The sequence below is a fragment of the Prinia subflava genome, chromosome 18 (genome assembly GCF_021018805.1).
Source record: "Prinia subflava isolate CZ2003 ecotype Zambia chromosome 18, Cam_Psub_1.2, whole genome shotgun sequence".
In the NCBI taxonomy this organism is placed as follows: domain Eukaryota; kingdom Metazoa; phylum Chordata; class Aves; order Passeriformes; family Cisticolidae; genus Prinia; species Prinia subflava.
Genome location: NC_086264.1, coordinates 5,124,676 through 5,148,051, shown reverse-complemented (window position 1 = coordinate 5,148,051; position 23,376 = coordinate 5,124,676). Strand labels below are relative to the sequence as shown.

The window sequence follows — 23,376 nt, the reverse complement described above, 5'->3', positions numbered from 1 at the left end:
GAGCTTATTCATGTCCCAAACCTCATGGACCATCAGCAGCAGAGGAGTTACAGCAGCCACTGTGGTGCCTGGCATGGCAGGGAATGGTTCCAGGGACTGCCACAGGAGTTACTGCAGTGGGATCTAATTCCTCAGTAACAGGCAGGATCAAGTCCTAAATTAGTGATTGCAGGCTTTCATTAGGTTTATTCATCCTTAGGCCAATTAACCTGCTGGCATAACTCCCCTGGGGATTGTGCCAGCAAAGACTTTGGCCTAATAATTTCAGATTAATTTCTGTATCATCATCTTTTTGTGGCTCTGGGAAGACTATTTGTATATCCTGCTACAGACCTTGTGGAAGCAAACACTAATTATGAAGGAAAAAATTTGACTCCACAACTACTCTTCCAAAATTTAAAAAAAAAAAAAAAAAAAAAAAAAAAAAAAAAAAAAAAAAAAAAAAAGTGTAGTCTAGACCACGGACAGGAATTCCAGATGGAAATATGTTTAACAAATATGGAAAGTGAATACTTTCCTGTATATTGCTTTGTGAGTTATTAGCACCTAAATAGTCTCCATGGTCAAAAGTGTATTAATGAGCTGGAAGACAAAGTGGTGTAATCAGGAGGGATCAGCAGTAATTTCTCCTGTAGAAAATTTACATGCAGCAGCCATGTGTGTTTGTTTATGATCTCTACGTCTGGTAATGAGCTCTCAACGTGATGGAAAGCTGCGGTGGAATAATGCACCCTGTTCCTCACACGCACTAATTAATGCTCTATTTAATCTGGGAAAAGGCACTTTAAAAATAAACACTCATTTCCAGCAGACCATAAAGGATAGGTAACAACTGAATCACACCACACAGGCCTAAAAACTGTTGTGTAGCAACCTCTCAAGCACTAAAAAAGTTGAGTTTTAACTGCCAGAGTACCACAGGAAGGGTATGTGCACACACAAATCTCTCCAGCACTACAAACATACACTAACAGACCCTAGATACCCACAGAGACAATCAAAGCCAGAGTGATAGTCTATAGGAATGACAAAAACCAGTAAGAGATGGCAGAGCTGAAATATTCCCCATGACACCGGGTGTTAAATTGTGTTTTGTGTTCACAAGACACCTACAGTAACGCTGTTGGCCATCACCTCATCCACCTCATTCTGACAACTGATAACATGAGCAATAAGTCATCATTTCCACAATGACAGGAACAGTAGCCTGTGCAAAGATGCAAGGTTGGATCTTGTATTCCAACTGAAAAAAAAGGCCTGTCCTCTGCCTGCAGGGTTGGCTGCTGAGGGGGTAATGCAGTGGGGGCTCAGCATCCTCAGCTTCCACTGGAGTCATTCCACTGCTTTTAGTCACTTCAGCAAGGCCTTGAATGTGATACTGGAACAGCTACTGCATTTACATTCACATGCTACCTCATTCCAGGATAACTTCCTCACATTGACATGCCCTGAGAAGCACAAGAGCATTTGTCTGTGGCTGTGTTTAGCCCTAGGCTGGAGTCTCACGAGGTAACAGAGAACAGAAATTTGGCTTTATCTTATAAACTGTGCTAATATATCTCACCACCCTTTGGACTGGAGCCAACTTCTTCTCTCAAATCTCCCAATCATTTCCCACAGAAAACCTGTACTTTCTTTAGCCCATGAAAGAAGACAAAAATCAGGAAAATCAGAAGGATTGCAGGGTATGGAAAGCCTGTGTGAGCTGTTTCCAAGAGCAAATTTCCCACCCTGAGATGCCAGAGCTATGAAATGGCCCCTTTTAGTGACAGAGAAATTGGCATGGTGGCTAAAAGAAAACCTGCTTAGGCTACAAGTATGGAGAAATAACACTTCAGAGACTTGGGATGGCTTTAAAGGTAAATCAGGTAAAACAGATAAACACAGAGCAAATATATGAGTAGAGATTGAAACTTTTCATGTATATTGAAGTGGCAGTGTGAAAACAGTGTTTCTCCTGCCAGGCACAACTCCTACCCTCCCACTCACACATCCAGTGTGCAGAGTTTGCAACTCAGGACTTCTTGTGTGCTCTTCAGCTGCAATAAAAAAAGGCATTTTTGCAGTGCTTACAGCTCAGACCCCCATCCACACCCACTGAGACCATCTGACACATCCCTGCCACCCTGGTTCAGATTTCCCAAAGCAAGCAGAGAGGCCCAAGGGGGAACCACACTTCTGACAGGGATATTCTGACATGAATGGTGAGTTATCAAAATGGAACCAGCAACTCCCTAAAACTAGTTTGGTTTCAGGAAAAAAATGTGCAGAATATGCCGGGCTCTGCCACAGCAGTAAGTGTAGGTGGGCAAATGGCAAGTCATTTCTAGAAGTGGCCAGTCCACTCTGCACTTCCACCAAGGCTTTTCTGGTTAAAAAAAAATTATGTTTTTTTGTCAGTGCCTGAGTCTCCATGGGTTCCTAGGCCTGCAGAGCATCTTTGTTCTGCTTAGACTGCTATTTTTTTTTTCATTCAGAGACAAAACAATCCAGGGCTTCAAACCAAGCAGGGTTTTAATACTGGAGAATCCCCACATACCCACTTCCTCTCTTTCCTCAGCTCTTCTCTATCTGATTTACTGTTTACTTACAGACCATATGGGAAACATGTCAGGAAAGCACGCATCCGGGTTCACATCCACAATAAATACTTTTTATGACTATTCCCATGACCTGCAGCAACAGACTAGATTAGTCACCCACAACTATGTATAATCACACAATCATTTAAATACATTTTCAAAACAGAATATGTTCTGAGATACAGATCAACTAAATATTCCTCTTTCTAAAACCTATTTCCTACAACTTTACCATTTCCACCTGAGACAGAAAGTCTTATCTTTCAACTGTGGAGTCAATATAAACAGAACAACATGAACACCTGAGTCCATGTAAAAGAGCAGCCAGCAAACTATCAGTCTGGGCTGCTCAGTTTTCTTAGCAAAAGAATTATAAAGTGAAACAGCAAAAGAGCTGAAAATAGATGTTGTTGCTGAAGTGTATCTATCAAAATGTGAAAAAAAACCCTCTTTTTTATTCTCTGTTTCATAAAACCAAACTCCCTCTAATTTTAAGTTCATCCAAAAGCAGAATTGCAAAAGCATTCTATTCTGCTGAATAGAGTGTAGAGTATTTCCCAAGCAGAATATATATTATTTAAACCAAAGTCAAATAAACAAAGGGTCAAATTTAAACTCATCCATTCCATTGAGCAACAAAATTGAAAGGAAATCTTGAAAAACTCATTTTGAATTGAAATACTTTAAATCTTTTCAAGGTGAAACATTCTGAATTCTGTTTCCAATGTAAAAAGTTAAGTCAATGATACAGAACTGAAGAAATTATTGAATTTAGTGTTTCTGAAAAATTTTTTGTCAGAAGGAAGTATGACAAAGTCTGAAGCAAAATCAATATCTACATTTTTTCCTATGCAAGTAATGAGATACTTATGTCCTTTACCACTTCATTTTAATCAGGATTTTAAACTTTTTTTTCATTTCTCATCAACCTGTGGGTTGAAGAAAAATTTGCTGTGTCCCTTTTGCTTTGGGAAGTGGTTCTGATAGTCTCATAACTTGCAAGTGGCAGGAGCAAAGAATGCTTGTAGCTCTCCCCCGCTCCTCTCTCTGCGGAAGCTGGCAAGCTCATCTGCTGCAGGATACTTGGAGAACATCTCCTGGGCCAAACTGACTGATTGCACCCTGTTCCAATATTTCATCAGAACATATGGAAACATTCCTTTTGTTAAATGCATAAAGATTAAAAAAACAGAGATTTCACAAGGTAACTTGGCTTTTTAGAGCTCTATGGTTTTAGGAAATGGAGGTTGGGTGTGGTTTCTACAGGCAGGTGTTGGCATACTGTTGTAACCCTCTAAAACTGAAAAGGGAGTTTGTTTTCTTTCTTTTTAAGGAATGTTTTACCCACAGGTTTTTGAGATGAAGTGCAGAGCACTGTAAAGTGCTTCCATCCCACTGCAGTGTTGGCCATCAGCAAAGCACTGAGCAAAGGCTCAGGAAGCACCTGAGTGAGCCTTGTGCTGTCAGAGAAGGATCCTGCAAGAGGAGGGCCCATGTGAAGTACCCGGGGAGCAGCTCTCCCGAGACAGCCCAGCACTCACAGTCAGGCACACGCCAGCCCCGGTACTGACCCTGCTCTGCAGTCAGGCTGTTCTTGGAACAGCTAGCCATCCATCTCTGCCAGCTCCACTGCAGCTCGGAAAATATCGGATCTGGGAAATGGCTTAAAACTGCACCTTTCTGTTCAACAGGCCTTCTTGTTGTTCCGCTTGTTTGGGGCAGGAGCAGGAAGGGTCATTACACGGCGGAAAAGCAAAAAACCACATTTTCATGGGCAATTGCTATATTAATATGTATCACTTTACATACATACTACATCTACATATGGAACCTATTATTACTGAGGCAATGTTTTTTTAATGAGGAAGACTGAACAATACTTAAGAGAGAAAATGTTCAAACCAATGTTAATTTGCAGCAGAAGTAACAAAATATTTTAATAAAAACCAGCAACAAGAACTGGCCTTCCTATCCAGGATCAGCCTGCCCCTATGTTCACACCTTGAGAATAGAATTTGACTTCCATGGCTTTTCCAACCTTTGCAAACCTCCTGAAACTGAAATCTAAACTCTGACTCAAGGACTTTTAAAAGCAAGACCTGCTTCAGCTCTACACAGAAACAGAGACAGATCATTATATTTCTGTTTTTGCAGACCCATGGACACATTTTTCCTCCCTCTACTTCTTTTTACCAAGTCTGTGCCTTTCTTTCCTTCCTAGCCCCCAAACTCATCCAAAAATAAAGAAAAAGGGGTTTAGGTAATGCAATCACTTCTGTATAAATGTAGCTAAATATATTCTCAATTGCTGAGCACTGTTTCCTTTCCCTCTCCCTGTATGCTGGGTTTAATTAAGATTTCCTTAAATGTTGCATATGAATTAAGAAGAAACAAACAGCAAAAAAAAGCTCCAACTATTTTCAAAGGAAAAAACTCTAGTGCTGAAAAATCCTGACAGGCTAAATATTAGTACAATAAAACTGCTGGATTTCAAATGGTAAAAATAAAGTGACTAAAAGTTCTCTGAAAAATGAGAGACATTCAAGAAAGACTGTTCCTGTAGGAAACAGACACTTTCTTTAAGGAATCATCTCAGACTCAAGGATGAATTATTAATACCAAATATAAACCTCCAAATAGACTCTGCCTGTTATCATAATGCAAATATTAATGCGTATTTGCTATTCTCGCTAAATGTTATCAGCATTGTTCCAACTCATAGGGAACAACCTGTTCCGTGTGGATCCTGACTGGGCTAGGACTGGACTTGGTTTATCATTTTAACATCAGGATCATTGTTTTGTTCACCTTGGGAAACCACAGCAGGAGCAATGATCACAAGGGAATCCTGCACAGGTCTCTGCACTGGCTCTGCTGGGAAAGCCTGGAGAGCTCCGGGGCTGCCAGATGAGCAGAGCAGGTCCTGTGGTCCAGGGAGTTGCACTGGTCCTGGCTCCCACCACGTTAACTGACCCCTTTATGTACTTTAGTTAGTTAGCATTACGCCCATTTTGAATAGGTTGAATGACTTCTGCTGTACAGTACAGGTTCAGAATGGCACTGAAACCAGCACCTGTCATTCCAAAGTGGCTTTATGCAACCTCCTGGGAACACCCCTCAGGAAACAGGTCCCAAAACAAATGGGCAGCCACAAAACACACCATCTGTAATAAAGCCCTACAGGTATTTTGAGTGTACCTCCTTATTTTGAATCTGCACACAGCAAAACAAGTCCTACTTTGTACACGGCAAGTAATAAGGTGAATTGTCATTTGTCCTGCCCCTCAGGTTGCATACAGACACCACTGAACACAAGACTGAATGTCAAGTCTTATGTAACGATGGATTTCAAATTATAAATGTCACCCAGCCATCATTTCAAGCTTTGAAATACAGTTTACTTGTTACCAAATACGATGTGTCAAGTGATTTATCAAATCCGTAAGAAGAAACCAATGAGACAATCCAACAATCCATCCTATCTCCCAGCAAGTCCAGGACTGCTTCCAATCAAACGTACACTGGAAGAAGAGAGATTTATTACCACAGTTTCTTAATGCCACGTTTTGTATTTAGCAAGTGTTCCTATCATGCTCCACATGGTACTTTTACCAAGCACAACAAGCCTACCTGGATTTCCACCACCTGCCCAACTCAGTGGGTCATTCGTTGCCTGCACATCTTTGATGCTGTGTCTCTGTGACAAACTTCTAGAGATGAAGCTGCCATTGAAAAGATTTTGACAATAATCTCTTTTACTGCTCCAAAAACACATAAGAGTGGCAGAGCTGCTCTTAAAGGTGAGGCTGTTCTTTCACATGCTGACATTAGCATTGAGGACACACTGAGTTTTTCAAAGTGCAGATTAAAAGGAGAGGGATTCCTCCAGCCAGTGCCCCTCACAAACACATCTCATCAGAAATCAGTAAAAAGCGATACTGAAAAGAGCTGGAAATATTTAGAATGGCTTAGCTTGGGTCTAAGTGACACTGAAAACACACCTTCACTTTGATGGCATTAAAATGCAAGGGGTTTTCTTGGATATGGGAAAAAAAATAGATTTCTGGAATGGTTTGAGTTGAAAGGGATCTTAAAGACTGTCTTGTCCTAATGGCCTTGTCATGGGCAGGAACACTTTTTGGTAAAAAGTTGCTCAGAGCCCAATCCAATCTTGCCTTGAACACTTCCAGGGATGGGGCATCCACAACTTCTCTGGGCAACCTGAGCCAGGGCCTCACCACCCTGTTCTTCCATATGTTTAATCTAAACCTTACAAGTTATTTATGAAATTCTTTGCACATGCAGAACTGAAGGAAGCTGACTGCTTTAATTCACATCTAGTACCCAGGTAATGAAAATATTTTTGGTTTTAAATGTCTACAAAAGTAGTGCATCTCTAGGATGGATTTCTGAAAATACTTGAGAAATGATTAAATATGATAAAAGCTCCTCCATGGCTGCATAAGTAAGAAAGGAGGCACAGATATATATACCTGTAAAGAAAGGGTAAAACAAGTAGGACACAAATCTCAGATGAGCAGCACTTGAGTGATAATACTACTAATTAATTTCTAAGAAGTGTCTAACAAAAGTTGAAATCCTTTTCCATCACATGAGAGAGATGTTTTGGCTGTATTTATACATCATCCTGAGCAAATTGGCTGAACTGCAAAACCAGAACACCATGTGAGAATAATGAAAGGAATGAAAAATACTTCTGCCCAGGCCTGACATTTATCAATATAAAATAGCCACTTTTGCCATTGTTTGAAGTAAGGGAAGCAATTAAAGTGCACAAAACAATTTTGATACCAGCACCCTATTTCCTGCACATGTTGGCAACCCAGGGGGCTCCCCCTCCCTCCTTTGGTGCTGCTCATTAACTCTCCACAACATACAGCATCCTCCCATATCACACGTTTGAGAGCACTGCTGGAGAAACTGGGAGATTAGGCAATAGCACTGCTCTATGCAAAACCGGCCAAGTCCAGTCAGGAAATAGATTAATTTGAAAGCCTTAATTAATGACTGAACATTTATACAGCCAAGATTTATGAGTTACAAGGAAGTAAGTCCAAAACATAACACTCCCTCCTGCATGCAAACTCTCTCTTTAATGGTAAACAACTAGCCTAGGGTAAGATACTGTCTCAGTGCTCCAATTCCCTTTCTTATTCCAACTTCCAAGCACTGACAGAAGACAAATTAATTTCAAGCCTCTTTTGTTTTTCTTTTTTTCCTGCTCCTGTATAAATATTGTTACTAATAAACATGGTTTAATGACGACATACTATAGATATTTTTAATAAATAAACCAACCTTTTTTTTTTTAGCTCATGGGTGCAAAGACAGTATATAACAAAGAAGAGGAAAGAACAGAATCCTTTTGTATGGGTAAGTTTGTGAAACTCATGAACAAGAGAAAATCATGAACAAGAGAAAAGTCCTTATACATATAACCATATGCAAAAAAATCTCCTAAAATCCCCCCAAACCCCAGGTTTGTCAACTTACTTCACAAATACATTTGGAAATCTAGTAGCGACAGATGTTAGAAATAAAGAACCAGTTTTCAGCTTTTAACATTTTTACTATATTCCATATTCCACTTCTGAGAGCTGACATCTCATTATGATGAGCTCTTGCTATTTGAATATTAAAACAAGACTGCCAACAACACTTCTTTAGAAGTCCTCAGGCCTTCAACTAGAAAAGTCAAAATCAAGAAAAGTTTTGTTCTCTCTTGTTTACACTAAACTACCGCACTCATTTTCTTGCCTTGCAAATTCTGTTTCACTAACAAAGGAGCGCAGCTTGGTTCCCTGCCCCTTGATTTATATAACACAGAAATACCCAGAAATTAAAACAGACATGGCAAGATCCCATGAAATGAGGAGCCTGTGATGAACCCTCCAGCTTTGCTGTGCCCACCCTTGCAAGGAGACTCCCCAAAATCCCTCTCTCCAGGTACACAGCCACGACTGCCTTTTGCACAAGTAACTAGAAATACAAGTGGCACATGGCTTTTGGGTTTGGGGTCAGTGTTTACTGCTTGCTTGAACACTCAAGCCCGTGTCCTTGCCTATCATGGGAAAAACCCCCAACAACCCATCCTGCTGGCTGCTGCTCTTTGGTCCCTCATCCCTGGCTGAACTACAAAACCCACGCTGTGCAAGGGAATTCAGCTGCTCAAGAGAGCGAGCAGAAAAAGTTCTTCTTATACAGACTCACAAATACTCGCAAACCCAGAGTCTGAGCTATGAGCTGGGTGCAATTTTTATTAATCCCTCTTCATTGCTTTATCATCAAATGAGAGCTCACTGGGAACAGTTCTGGAAAAAGACAAAGTTGGTTTATCCCAGTAAAAAGCAGATGCAGACAGCAGACAAGGGGACAAAACAGACGACAAACTGCTGCTCTCAACCTCCTTTCCCTCCAACAGTGCATTTCACTGTGCAATGTTAATATAACAGTAATTTTCTAGTTTTATCACAAATTCACTTTGTTTGCTAGGAAATGAAGTAACAAACACCACGTCTGTAAGATGCCAATTACTTTGAGAAAATAACTCCCACCCCTAACTTCCCTAAATAAGAAACTAAACCATCAAACAAAATCCAAAGCAGCTCTTTTAAACTGGACAAAACACTCTTGGTTCTCCTCCCCTGACAATGGGGATGTCAAGACCAATTAGCACTTGCAGTCATCTTGGGGTTTGCTCTGTTTTCTCCCACTGCAAGACGTCAGGCCAGATCCGATGGCTCCCTTCTATACATGCAATGCCATGGACAAATTACAGAAGACTAAGACCTGAAAGGCTTTTTCCCTACCCAGCTATCCTTGACATTTTCATTACTGAAAGAGAGGAAACAAAAAGCCGAAGCTGAGAACTAGGCGATAGTTTGTAAAAAGTTTAATTAAAAAGTAAAACAGACCATGGAATTGCTTCTAACTAATAATTTGTAGCTAATAATTTGCTGCAGAGTTATTGTGCTGCTTCCATCTGCCAATAACCTTTTAATCCTTTTGCCAAAAGTAGTCCAAAGCTTTTCCGCATGTATGTAAGGGTAACCGTAAAAGATAACTTGGAAATAACAACTTCCAACTTCTGCTATGCAAAAATCTGAGCTACAACAGTGCTTGTGCCCATCAGCTTTCCAGCAGGGCTCTGGAAAAAGAAGTTACATGGCAAAAATGAAAGCTGCCCTGTTTGACAATGTAGGTTTGGCTGCAATACTTGAAAGATTCCCTGTTCCCACATTCAGCATCAGTAACTATCTTAATTACCAACAACTTTTCAAATTTCTGAATTAACACTGAGAAGCCTTACCTCACCAAAAAGTCACCAGCTCCAACAATGCCGTTGCTAGAGTTTGTGGATAAAAAAAGAAAGTGGAACAAATGCAGACATTTCAACTATTCCAGCCTGAAAAAAAATCTCACTTGGAAAAATAAATTACACATAATAATCACCCCTCAGAAAATAAACTCAAAATTCACTTTACACAAGTGAAATATTAGTTCTATCAGAACTATGGGAGAAAGCAATGGAAGCTGAATAGTTGGTGCATGTACTATACAATGGTAGTTTTACAAGCAAGAGCATTTAAGCTTGAAATTAGGTATGTTTATTGTTCAAGAAATCCACAGCCTATTGTGATTTGATTTTATTAGGTATTATTATTCATTATTAGGTTCCAAATTTCTGCAACAGGAACAATGACTTTTTGCAGATGACTGCCAAAAACAAACATCCTATTTTCCCTGCACACAAAGATACCAATATATGTTCAAACATTTTAATTCACACACACAACCCCAGCTCTCCATTCTTTGCAGTTCAGTGAAGTGTAAACAGTCAGTGTTGCCATTAAAATAGCATGTTCTTCATTCACAGCAACAATAGCCAGGTAGATTAACAGGCTTTTACACCTGGGCCCCATTATTCCTCTGCCATTCATTAACATTTCTTCTACCATGACAGCAATTGAACTGGCATGGTCCCAGAAACACAAGTAGGTCAGCACAAGGTGTTCTTCTGGATGCTTTCATCTGATATAAACATCCTGAATTAGCCTTCAGGTACTACATCTAAATATTCCTAGTACCAATTAAGATCACAATCAGAACTATTCCAGATCTCATTGATCAAGTACAGCCCGTGGTTTTGGAGGGCTTATTCCATTAAGGATGGAAGGTAATTTCACTGCAGAAGTGGGGAGCCTTCTGCAGCTCTCCTGGCCAAGCTGATGCTGGACATTATGCCTTGGTGCTACCTCTTTGAAATCACAGAATCATGAAACGGCCTGGGTTGGAAGAGATCCTAAAGATCACCTCTTTCTAACCTCTCTGCCATGGGCAGGGACACCTTCCCCTAGACCAGGTTGCTCAGAGCTCCATTCAGCCTGGCCTTGGACACTTCCAGGCATGGGGCAGCCACAACCTCCCTGGCCAAGCTGTGCCAGGGCCTCACCACCCTCAGAGGGAACATCTTCTTCACAGCAATCTGATCTAAACTTATTTTTTTTTCAGTTTGAAGCCATTCTCCCTTTCTCTCTCCTGTCACTACATGCTTTTTCTTGCATGGTGCCTTCAAGTACAGCAAGACCATAATTAGGTAACCCCAAAGCCTTCTCTTGTCCAGGCTGAACAATCCCAATTCCCTCAGCCTCTCCTCATAGGAAAGGTGCTCCATCCCTCTAATCAACTTGGTGGCCCTCCTCTTAACGCAGCATATCCAAGGGGAAAACGAATGTACATGTAAAGGAAGAGAAATTGAACACTGAGGATGGACAGTCAGACATTGCATACTATTAAAATTAATCATAACGCTTAAGCAAATCAGTCACTTGCTAACTTTAAGGGCATGAGAAATATCAATGAATGTGTAAGAATATTTACTTTACCCATCCACCCCAGTTTATGAAAAAAGTGGATACAAATCAATGAAACAAGAAAACTTCAGACATACCTTGTACTAATGTACTAAGACATACTCAATATTTACAGCAACTTGTGTATGTTGAGAGGATCTGGCCCTGAAGTTGTCATGTAAGAGTGGAGGACCAGGAATCAGTTTTCTCTGAAGTGCAATAACTTTTCGGTGACTTTCTGCAATTTGTATGCCTTGTCTTATACTTTAGGAGTAGAGCTGAGACAAGCTCCAAGTAGCAAGTTTACTCCTAACCACATACCCCGTGACACATCATAACTTACAAGATCAAGTGCCAGCACTACAGGTTTAAATCAGAAAAACAGGTCAGTGTGAGGAAAAAAAGCATTTTCTACTTTTTCTTTTCCTTTTTTTTTAAACATAAAAGTCAATTCTTCAACTCTGAACTGATATAAGCATTTGTATTACACCAATGAAAGTACTTCAAAAGACAGAAATAAGCCAACACTTTCAATTCCTTCCTTATCACTGCAAATGCAATTTTCACTCTAAACTTTACATACCCCCACTTGTGATCATTGCTATACTAAGAGCATATGCTTTAAGACATTGAAGAATAATCCCCACTGTCTGATTAAAAAAAAAATTAAATTAAAAGTTGCTAGAAATAACTCACAGGCAAAAAATAAAACTCAAAGAAAACAATAGCAGTAGCCTAAAGAGACATATTTTTTCCTTCAAGAATGAATTCCCATCTGCTTTTAAAGAGCAACATGTTTTTCCATTGCTGGGAATTACAGCCAAACCCAAGACAATAAAGAGGCAAAGCCAGAGGCAAGAGCAGAGGGCAAGTGAAGCTAGCTGACAGAGGGTGGGCTGAGGTCCCTCTTCTATAAGCCTGTGTGACAGTGGCAGCTCAGCAGTGCCCTGCTGCGCTGGCAGCATGCACCCCTCTGCCACCCTCAGCAACTGGGAGCTACTGGTTACTCTGCCATGGGTGAGTCTGGGAAAATGGGAATGAAAAGACAGGGAAAGGAGGCAAACAGCACAGTGGGTGCTGCTGGCAAAGCCAGGCATCTCCCCTGCCCTCAGCTGGTTTGGTGAAACTACGGCTGGTTTGTGCAAGCTCAAGGGAGGGGAGCTTGCTCCTGACACATGTGATGCTCCCACTGATGTTTTTTCTCCAAACACTGGACACAACACAAAACAACCCTGTAAAAGTAAACACAAGAGTGCTCACTTACAGAATCTGGGTGGACAATACCTTTAAAGTAGTTAATGAAGAAAAACATGTTGAAATCAGCTGTGAAGTTCCTGCATCTGAACTGTTCTGGCATTAAAAGAATCAAAATATCAGCTCTTTGGGCTCTATGGGGAAAAAAAGAGTCAGGTTTGAGAAGCAAGCAAAATTTCATACCTCAGCACTGGCTGGTGCTCATTCAAATTCTCTCTGGCTTTTTTCCCCCAAGTTCCTCTGAGGATCACTGTTCTTTGAGTTACTTAGGAAGCAGTTTCGACTGTGTCCTCCTGAGCTGTTAATGTGTCTGACCTTTTCGGAAACACTAATGTCCCTTCAGCCAGATGCATTAAATCTCTGCTGCTTGATTAAACTATTAGCAAATCATTATCTCACTGAAGGAGACAATGTTTTTTCCCAGATGAGCTTGCCATGCATAAATTTCAGTCCCCTCTACACCAAACCTTATGTTTGGTATAAATGTGCTGATTTTCCAGCCATGCTCTACACCCTCACTAGGTCAGAGCACACAGCACTTTATCAGGCCTCAGCTTAGATACAACATGATGAAAATCCACCCACTCTGGGAAACATCTCTGAAAAACGGGCAACGAAACCAGATCCTTCTGAAGTGACTGAAAAGAGCAGGGAGAGGCAGAGGAATGCCCCAAAGTCCTGCTTTCAGCACTTCCAGAGCAGTGCCATTCTCAGCTATCCCTAGGTACTCACACTGCCCTCATTCCCAGTCTGCCCCGCACATTCTGCACGTAGGAGCCTCCTGTGAGACCAGCAGCAGGCAAAATCCCATGGGAAGTCCTGTGTAGTTAGTTATTTCCTTTCTGGTGATTCATCTCATTTATCCCAAACACTAACATTTGGAAAACATTCCCAATGCCAGGTATTTCCTCACCTTCCAGACACTTGTGCCAAACACATCCATAGCACTGATAAATGTGTGTAGGAAGGAGGTGATCCCATGCTACCCATATTGGATGAAGGCTGAGACTTTTCCTCACCCACCCACACAAAAATGTTCACTTTTCAATGAGTGATCTAAATTAACAGCTCCTCTGCACCATTCCAACAGAAACATTAGAGGTTCATCTGAGGCTCTAATCTTGGTACATTTCACTTTGATGGCATTCCTCAACTTGAAAATCACATTTCTTTGTAATACTTCAGGCTACTATATAGGATTGAATCCACTGCCCTTTATAATGTTAAGCAGAGATCCTTCTCCCTTAAGTCTGGAAGATCTTTTCCTTCATGGAGAGCTAGACTTAAAGAAGACAACACATCCTTATCTTTTGAAGGTCCTTTCCCCCCCTATATCTAAACTCTCTCTCTCCTTTACTGTAGATGCTCTTTAGTAAACAGACGAATTTTTCCCCAGTCTCTTAAAAGGGTCTTTACCCTCCTGTGTACCTATGGTGGAACACATCCTCATTCCTTTTATACTTAGTATCTTCCTCTGTATGAAACAGAGGATTTTGGAGAGGTTTGGTTGTTTGGAGGTGTTTTCAATTGAAGTTACTAGTTTAAATATGTCAATATCTGGTAAACAAGAACACGCATGTTTTGGAATACGTATTTTAAGAGGCAAAGACTTGAGTTGATTTGAGCTAGTTTGCTGCTGCACAGACCTTTTCGGCATCACATCTGGTCTTATCTGAGCCAGAGCAAACCTTCATCAGCTTGCTTTTCTTCCCTTTCATTTTCTGTTCTCCCATTGAGAGTTATTGCAAAGTGAGAAAGATATTTTTTACATTAACTGTTCCACTTCAATTCAGAACCAGTGAAAGATTTACAGGTTCCAAGATTCCTGCTCTACTATTGTGTCCTGTAAGCATGGAAACTGATAATACTATAGAAACCATGCCAGCTTTGGCTTCCACCATGACCTGCTTTCCACCAATTTAAAAGCAGCCAGTCCCATTATCTTACTTTTATAAGCACACTCTTCTAAGGAATATTGTCATCATACCCAGATTATTTAATTTTTTTATTACTTCCAACCAACTTTAAACTTGAAACAACTCAACACTTGATTTCAGTTTCTGCCTAAAACCTCCCTCTCTGCCTTTTAAATTGTAACAAAAACATCATCCAACTGTGGCTCAGATAACAAAAGAACATCTTTGCTGGGTTTATTTTCCTTTTTATCACATACTTTCTGGAACAAAATATTTCTCCAGTAGGGAAACACTCTCTTCGTCCCTTGCTTGTCTAACTCCCAACTGAAAAATAGAGCACCTGAGTTTGTGGAAAGCCCAGCTTTCCTAAGGTGAGCTGGCTGTGGCAGCACCATGAAAACAAGCAAATGAGACCGAAGAACTCACACTGCTTGTACCTTAAAACATTGCTTTTAAATACTTCTGTGGTCAGATCTCTAATTATTCCTACTTCAGTGGGAAATGAAACAGATAAAACTTCTCAGCATGAAGTACAACAGTGAAAATGCTCTAGGAAAAGCTGTGATCAAACTGTGAACAACCTCAGAGTGCAGACATTCCAATTACATAAAACCATAAAAAAGTAATCATTTTTATAAAAGTTGTACCTCCTGCAATTTTGCCCAAAATAAAATGCAGTATCCCTGAAGAAGAGCTCAAGCACTGCTGCAGAGCACTACTTCAGAAGGGTCTGGAAATGAAGATTGCACTCAAATTCAAATATTTCCAGAGAGCTGAGGATTTCTTCAACCTAAAAGTTAACTGTACAGACATTGTTCATCTAATGCCTTTTTTTTGTTAAACGTCACTGACACATGAGAGAAGGAAACTGTAAATTAACCCTGATAAATTATCTTCCACTTTCCCTCACATGAAACAGTGGGAAGTAATCGCCCTATTTTGCTATCTTGATGTATCTTTAAAGGCAGTCATTAAAAGAAACGTACATTCAGCAGGTGAACAGAGATAACTGGTCATAAGCGATGACAGGCAAAAATACGCAAGTATCTGATCTGAAAAGGGGCCAAGTTGGAAGCCAGATGCACACTGAACTATCCACTTTCCTGGCTGTTTATTCAGCTCATGTCAGGATGATTCAACACATCTTTACAAGCAGCTCACTATTCATACACCATCTTCTAGTCACAAAACCAGGCATTTTCCACTTCTTTCTCTGAACAAAGGCTAGAACAGTGGAATGGGAACTTGCCATTCAGCAGCGGAAACTATTTGCAAAGCTGGGAAGCTGGAGACACTGGGAAGAAAAGGCTTTAATGAAACTGGCCACTGTGCGTGCCAACTGTCAAGACTTTATATATTCTTCCAAGGAACCCTGACTGAGGCTTTTTCTGTATTTACTCTTTACATCCCAGTTATTATAATACTTTGCATGATGCAAAAGAACAGAATTCATGAGAAATGCCATATTAGAAAGAGACGGCTTTTTTTTTCCCCCTGCAACCAGTCTGTAGCTACTCTCAATGACCCATTAACTTATTTTTGGTTCTGTACAAAGCCAGCACCAAGACATTTGTGACTCATTATCAACCAGGCAGTGGAATTCAGCACTAGTTTTTCAGCTGATCCAGATCCAAAGGAAATCCCCATATGCTTGGAATTTCTAAAATACAAGCACTGCAGTTGTTGCCTGGTAAGGCGACAGTTGCCATATGCAACAGAGGATATATTTATATTTATGTTTTCGGAGGCTTGTAACTCAGCTAGAGGCAGATAAATTTTCCCAAGTTGTGTCACTGTCCCCCACATATAAACACAACACTGTTTCAGGTCACTGCTCCAAAACATGGAGGTAGTAGAGCTGTGACAGTCTTCCAGACTAACACTTAAGCCTGAAATCCTTTTTATTGTTGCCCTTTTTTTTCACTGTGAGAGCCCACATTCCGGGCAGAAACAAGTGCCACACAAACCAGCTCTGCTCACTACATGGCTTCCATTCATTCATTCATTCATTTATTCACAGAGTGCAGTCTACCCTGTGCTGTGGAGGAGGAAAACTCTCGTGGGTTTGGCTTTGGTGTCTGCTTCCAAAAATGACCCCACAGCACACATAGCAGTGTCCTCACCAGCCAGACATTATTAGTAGGCAACACAGCATTTTACAGCCTACCAGCATCCAAGTGACAGCTATATGAGGAGAAACTTTGCCTGGGAGCACCATCAGTCCTTTGAGAAGTGCCTTCAGCAATCACACAAATCCTCCACAATTACCCAAGACAAAAGTTTAGCTTATTTGCCTGCCCGTGTAAACAGCACACAGAGAGATGGAGAGCCAAAGCAAGCACATCACATTTTCCACTCTGCTATGGAAAAAGCAGAAGGTGACTATGTAATTAGATGGTGTGATAATGCAGACACTAGGGCTGGCTACAGCAAGGTGGAAATTCTGGTATTTCATACCTTTCAAGAACTCAACTTGGCAACCTTATTAACATTCTTTGATTTTTTCCATTAATATAATTACTCTCAATTAATTAAAATGAGGAAAGAATAAAATATCCTTTCAGGAGACACTGACATGAATAATATTCAGGGAGCAGAATGGTGACCACTAATGTAATGATATTTATTATAACTGCCAGGCAGCAGCATCTGACAAAGCTTTTCCTTCTACCCAGGACAGGAAATAATTGTCTGACATCTACTGTCAGAAGCTTCATAACAGCAACGAGCTACAACAATAAGTGCTGCTGTGAGGTCTTGATTATACGGAATAGGAAAATACAAGCTTCAAAGTGACTCCTTTGCAATTCCCCTGCAGTGTTTCCTAACTCCGTCTCTCATCCTGAGGCTCTCAGTCACAATCCTACACTCAAAAGACTCCCGGAGATGTGGGGGAATTGTCTGGGAAGTCTGGAGGGCTTGCCTCCACCTCCCTCCACTGCTGGCAGCACATCGTTAAAGAGGCTGCCTGCAATTGAATGAAGGCTCACCCTGAAAGAGACCCTTCCTCTGGCACCACTCCTCTGATGGGGACCTTGAAGTAAAAAAGCCCCAGATTGCAAAAACACAGGAGTATCTGAAATATTCCCTTTCATAATTCCCACCAGCATTCCGAGAAAGCTCAAGGGGTATTTAAATTCAACTTTAAACACCATTTGTGCACCAACTCCAGGAAGTTTTACCTCTGCTCCTGAGTACTTCTGTGTGTGCTCCACGAGCTCGGTCAAGCAGACTTCATCACTGACTGGCATGGACTGGAAATGAAGCTTGAAGATTTCTTTGCGAGTGGCTGCGTCTGGCAGTGGCACGTAGATAATTCTGTCTATTCGCCCTGGCCTCAGCAAGGCCTGCAATGAAAGCATCACAGCAGAAGTTACAGCACATCAAGGAAGTAAAAAAACACAACTTAAAAACCCCCCCACCACCACCAAATAACCAATAATTTCAGCAAAAGCAAAACCCTGCACAAGAAAAGACAGAAAGGATACTCAGCTTGCAAAATAGCCGTTTATGGAAACAAGGAATCATAGAGGAACCATAGTCATTTCTCTAAAATAATACTTCTAGACTTGTTGGAAGGTGTGCTGGAATGTTAGGACTTGGCAGAAGGACAGGTGCCAATGGACACATCCCAAGTTTTGATCTTCCACCAAGACAACAAGCAGAGAAAAGAAGGGTTTTGTTGAAGTGAATCTTACACTGTGGATCTACTTTGCATTATCTCACATTATTAAAGCTGCACATGCTTACAGACGAGCAGGTTACTCTCACGGGGCTTTTTATGCAAAATAATGTAACAACAGAGAGAGGCCAGTGATGCTAAGCTTCATACACGTGTTTGGCCTTGCACTTTGTGTGTTCAGAGTTACTCAGATTATACCGGACGGGGGAGGATAGCAGAACAGACAGACACAGACAATGTAAGATGGGACAATGCCCATGAAGGGCAGCATGGAGTGTTCAGACTGGATGGGAGGAAAAAATTTCTAGAAGAGAAGCACAGCTTCAGGGCAGGTTATTGCAGAGGCTGTGGAAATTCTGCTCTTGGGGGTTTAATGGCTCAGCAGAGCCAAGCTCTCCCTGATCTGGTCTGGTGAAAGCCCTGTGTGCAGGAGGGGGACCACTGGGCCTCTGGAAGCTCTCTTCAAACAGATTTCTGGACAGGGTCAAAAAGTAAACTTTATCTATATAAAAAACAAGTATATCTGATAGAGAGGAGATACCAAGCTCTTAAATTTATGAGAAGGGAGGAAGCTCATTTTCCTGTGTTTGTAAAAAAATCTCCAAGATTTCTGAAAACCATCTACAGTAAAAAAAAAGTAAAAACCATCTCAGCCTTTCTTACTTGACATTTGGAGAAAAGAAAAGCAAAATACAATAATCCTATGCACACCAAATGCATATAAATAGTATTTATTTTTTAAAAAATTCAACAATGTTTATAAGATCCAGCATGTAACCTAAATTGTTTTTATGTTATGGTTCTCCCTTGGGTAGACTAGTTTGAGTTCCAGATGACTAGAGATATTGCATGGCTGTCCTGGGCTGTCAGCCAATAAGTCTTTTCCCAGCCTGATCATGTCAGTGAAAGTCATGCTGAAAAAATAGTAGGAAAGAGCTTTCCTTCCTGCACAGCATTGATCAAGTTAACACCCTTCCTAGAGTTTCTTTAAAAAGACTGTTGTGGTGCTTCAAAGTGGAAAATGTATCCTGAATGTTAAGAGCTGTCTTGTTATTTTTAAAACAGAACATGAAAATGCTCAGCAGAAAAAGTGCACTGAGGTGAAAGGCTCTGTGGTGCTGCACGGAGCTGTGCAAGGATAGAGCAAGGCTGGGAAGACCACAGGTCCATACCCAGCCCAGCACCCTGTCCCTGCAGCAGCCAGTGCTGGATCTCTACCAAAGAGAGCAAAGAAACAAGCTGTCCACTGATATTTGCTCAGCAGACTGTGCTGTTTTCTACAGCACTCCTGATTAACCCACTCAAGAACTCAGCTCACTGACAAGATCTCGACCAGCATATAATTCAGTGTCTAAATCATGTGTGTGTGTGTCAGGATGTTGCCATTTTTTGCCAACACACTTGAAAGAGAAATTTATATGTTTCAAGACTAGGCTTGGAGGGAGATGAATTAGACTGCAATTGTGTTCTGCATGCTCTTAAGGAAATGCCCATAGGTAATTCTATTACTTAGGAGAAACAAGTAATGTTCACATGAGTACAGTGGTGCCTCTTTCAAACCAAGGCAAGTTTTATTAGGACACCCAGATAATCAGAACATTTTCCAGAGCCAGCTTAGCTTCCCACTGATGAATGACCAGGGCTGTGGTGCAGGTGGGACAGGGAAAATGCTCAGTGCCAATCAGCTGGGAGCAAGCGCTCCATTTCCTGGCTCTCAGTTCCAAGACACAAAAACCACAACTGTAGATATAACACAGTGAACATACTTTTTTCTGGTCAGTGACTAAAATCTGTGTTTCCTCCAGTTTGTCCCCAATGTTTTGCATTTTACAGATGGTGGTAGTTGAAGGCCCAAGTTTTAAGCATGCTATCATTACTTTTTTGCTACAATATGGCCCAGGGACCTTATCCAAGGTGACCAGATGTGCTGGGAACTGTACAAAAAAAGCACAAGTCAGTTGCAGCAGTGCACGCAAGCTATATCAACACAGACAAAAAGGAGAGAAAATATTCTATAACCTCAGCTTGAGACGAGAGTCAGACTCCCTCCAGCCTCTAGAGACAAAAGTAGATTGAACTGAGAGCTGGTCTCCACCAACCCTCCTGAAGTGGTGACCCTGGGAGACCCTGAGCACAGCCTGACTGCTCCTGACTCTGCTGCTGTCACCTTGGCCCCTTGGTAAGCCACCAGTCTCCCCCTCTCCATGTTCCTGAGAAGCTAAAATCAGCAGGAGAGGGCGAGGAAGGGGCCTGCTTTGACTCATCCAGTGTTCCTGGAGGAAAAAGGCCTGGTGAGGGGCCGTGGGTGGGCTCCAGAGCTGCTCCGCTGGTGGCTGCTCAGAACACAACAGCAAGTCAAGGCCTCTCTTGTTTGCAGGACATCTCGCTGCCCCCCCAGGCCTTCGATCTCTGCACACTTCTCACAGAGATGCTTTTCCTTTCTGGCCAAAATAATTTAGAATTCAGAACCAAGCTGCACGCAGAGGCTGGCAGTAAGGGAACAAGACATCCCTCATGATGTTTTTGCTCACAGGAGAGAAGTGAACTCTTCTGGGTTGCTTAGGGAAGCCTGCTGAGGCACATGATGTGGGCACCTGCAGCACTTCAAGCCCAAGGCCCAGGTCATGCTAACCAGCAGGGCTGAGTTGGATGAGTGCTGGCACCACCCTTCTCCTCAACACCGTGTTTTGTACAGACCTAGAAGCTACTGCTTTTCTCAGTGGGATGTCGTGTGATCCAGCCTTCACTACAGGCAGGGCTTTCGAGGTGGCTGCCCCAAGCACACCATGGCTTTTAATCTTGCAATGTGCATTTTGAAAATGGGGAGGAGAGAGATAAGGACAACCAGGTCACCTCTGGGCCAGCCCCACTGCCCTGGGCTGGTTGCACTGCGATTCGGTGGTGACCCACTAGGAAGGCATGAGGATGGATCCACGTTGTGGAGCGAGAGGAGGAGGGATTCAGCAGGAGCAGGTGGTGGCTGGGCTGAGCAGAGCAGAGGCAGGAGGGGGAAGGTGAAGAGTTGAAGCGGGGCTGCAGGCCCAGGCAGATGCTGCTGCCGGGAGCGCAAGATGAACCGCTCACGGCTGGGAGATGCAAACCCGATTTGGGGCGAGGAGCACACAGGAGGTGGGAAGTTGATGGGGCCAAAATTAATTGATGTGCGCTCAGAGCTATATAACTCACTGATGTCGAGATGCGAGGGCTGCATAATTTATGTCGGCCAGGAAGGGCACAAAATTAAGTAACTGGGGTTTTGGAACCCAGACTATTTCAAACTCAGAATGCTTTGTACCACTGAGCAAATCTCCTGCAGGTTTATGTGATTTTTTTTGTTGTTACCACAACAGTTATGAAAGGGGTGTAAGTGCTCATGCATTGGAAGGTTATGAGTAGTACACAGACACAGTGCTCCTCTGGGGAACACCAGGGAAGCAGGATAATTGTCATGTAATACAGAGTATCATCAACAGCAAAACCAGAGTTTTTTAAGGAGAAATTGCTCCCCTTTCAAAAAGAAAAGTCTCATTTTTTTGTGACTTAAAATAGAGTATTTTCTCAAAATATGTAATTGGAAAAGATAGCTAGGTCAAAAATGTGTATTTTGTGTGCAATTATGAAGACGATTATTTCAGGAAAGAAAACATTAATAGGTAAAGCCTGGGAAATATTTGTGGTTCCTGTTAAGAATGGACCAGCTTTAACCTCAGGGCTTTGCTAATTTTCCTCCTCCTCTTTCCCATTTTTTTTCTTTTTTTTAAAGCATTTTCCCTTAGTTAGCTTTGTCAAAGGATACTTGGCCATTTCAAAAATCACATTGTCAAAGTTCTGTCAATTCAGAACTACAACAGTGGCAGAAACATAATCAGCTGATGAACTCTCCACAGGACAGAAAAAAAAATTGTTTTCCTACTGTTATATCTCCACAGGCATGCTTAATTCATCAAAAGCATTCTTAATCACATCTTACAAGAAAAACTCAGACATGAACTGTGTGATAGGGCAACCTAACTTTAGCAAAAATACATACAACTTAAAAACTCCCAAGCAGTAAGTGGCATATTGAAGTAAGAGAAAGCAAATCAATTCAGGAGGTAGAGAAACTCATCTAGAGAATCAATGTTACTGCAGGTTCTCTGCTGTAATCAATCTCCACAAGAAGGAACAGATTTTTATGGCAAATTTGTTTCCTTTCAAGCAAATTCATTGCTTTCAATGCAAAACCTAAAAAATACAACTGAAAGTTTAATTTTGCCTTTGGAGTCAATTGGGATTAGACCACTGGTGAAAATTAGAGGACTGGGAATAGTTCCTTTGTTACTAAATCCTTCCAATTTAAATTAACAATTGCTATTTATGAACTGTGGTTGTGGCTCCTACTTACATGGGCTCCTCAATACAAGAGATGCTCTATATCTTGTAATACCAATGTATACCTCATTGGGTAATGCAGTTGGGTTTTTTTACTTTCACCATTACAGTATTTGAACACTTCTAAGTCATTTTAAAGAAACAGAATCACAGAATCAGAGAATGGCTGGGTTGGAAGGGACCTTAAAGATCATCCAGTTCTAATATCCTGCCATGGGCAAGGACACTATCCACAAGACCAGGTTGCTCCAAGCCTCATCCAGCCTGGCTTGGAACACTTCCAGGGATGGGGAATCCACAGCTTCTCCAGGAAGCCTGTGCCAGGGCCTCACCACCCTGTCACAGCCTTCCTGCAGCCTGTGCAAGCAGAAGCTGTTTGTGAGATGCTTTCCATGGTTTTGCCCACATGTCAGGACAGATGCGTTGCAAGTGTGGGAATTGTTAAGGCCTTCTTGTGCCATCATTTATCTCTGGCAGGAGTGAAGGCAGCTCCCATCAAGGTGCTTCTCCTACGCTTTTGAGGCTCACCTCAGTGCCTGATGTTTTTATTCTCGCTCTGTGCCAGAGCAGGTCATGCTCCCAGCCCAACAGATCAGCAACTGTCTGGCACTTTAGGATCCTTGAAAGTTTCAAGTACAGGAAGCTAATCCATCCTGTTTGCTAGAGAGATTAGTGGAGGCTTTTTTGCAACCATGGGT

The 23,376-nt window shown here is 41.7% G+C and overlaps 1 protein-coding gene across 1 annotated transcript in view; it reads right to left on the bottom strand.

The window, feature by feature from the left end:
• The window catches only part of AFG2A (AFG2 AAA ATPase homolog A), a 170,069-nt gene that overhangs the window by 18,029 nt on the left and 128,664 nt on the right, over positions 1–23,376 (bottom strand). The window contains 1 exon segment of the mRNA XM_063415283.1: positions 17,808–17,972. Coding sequence (XP_063271353.1) covers positions 17,808–17,972 — 165 coding nt within the window.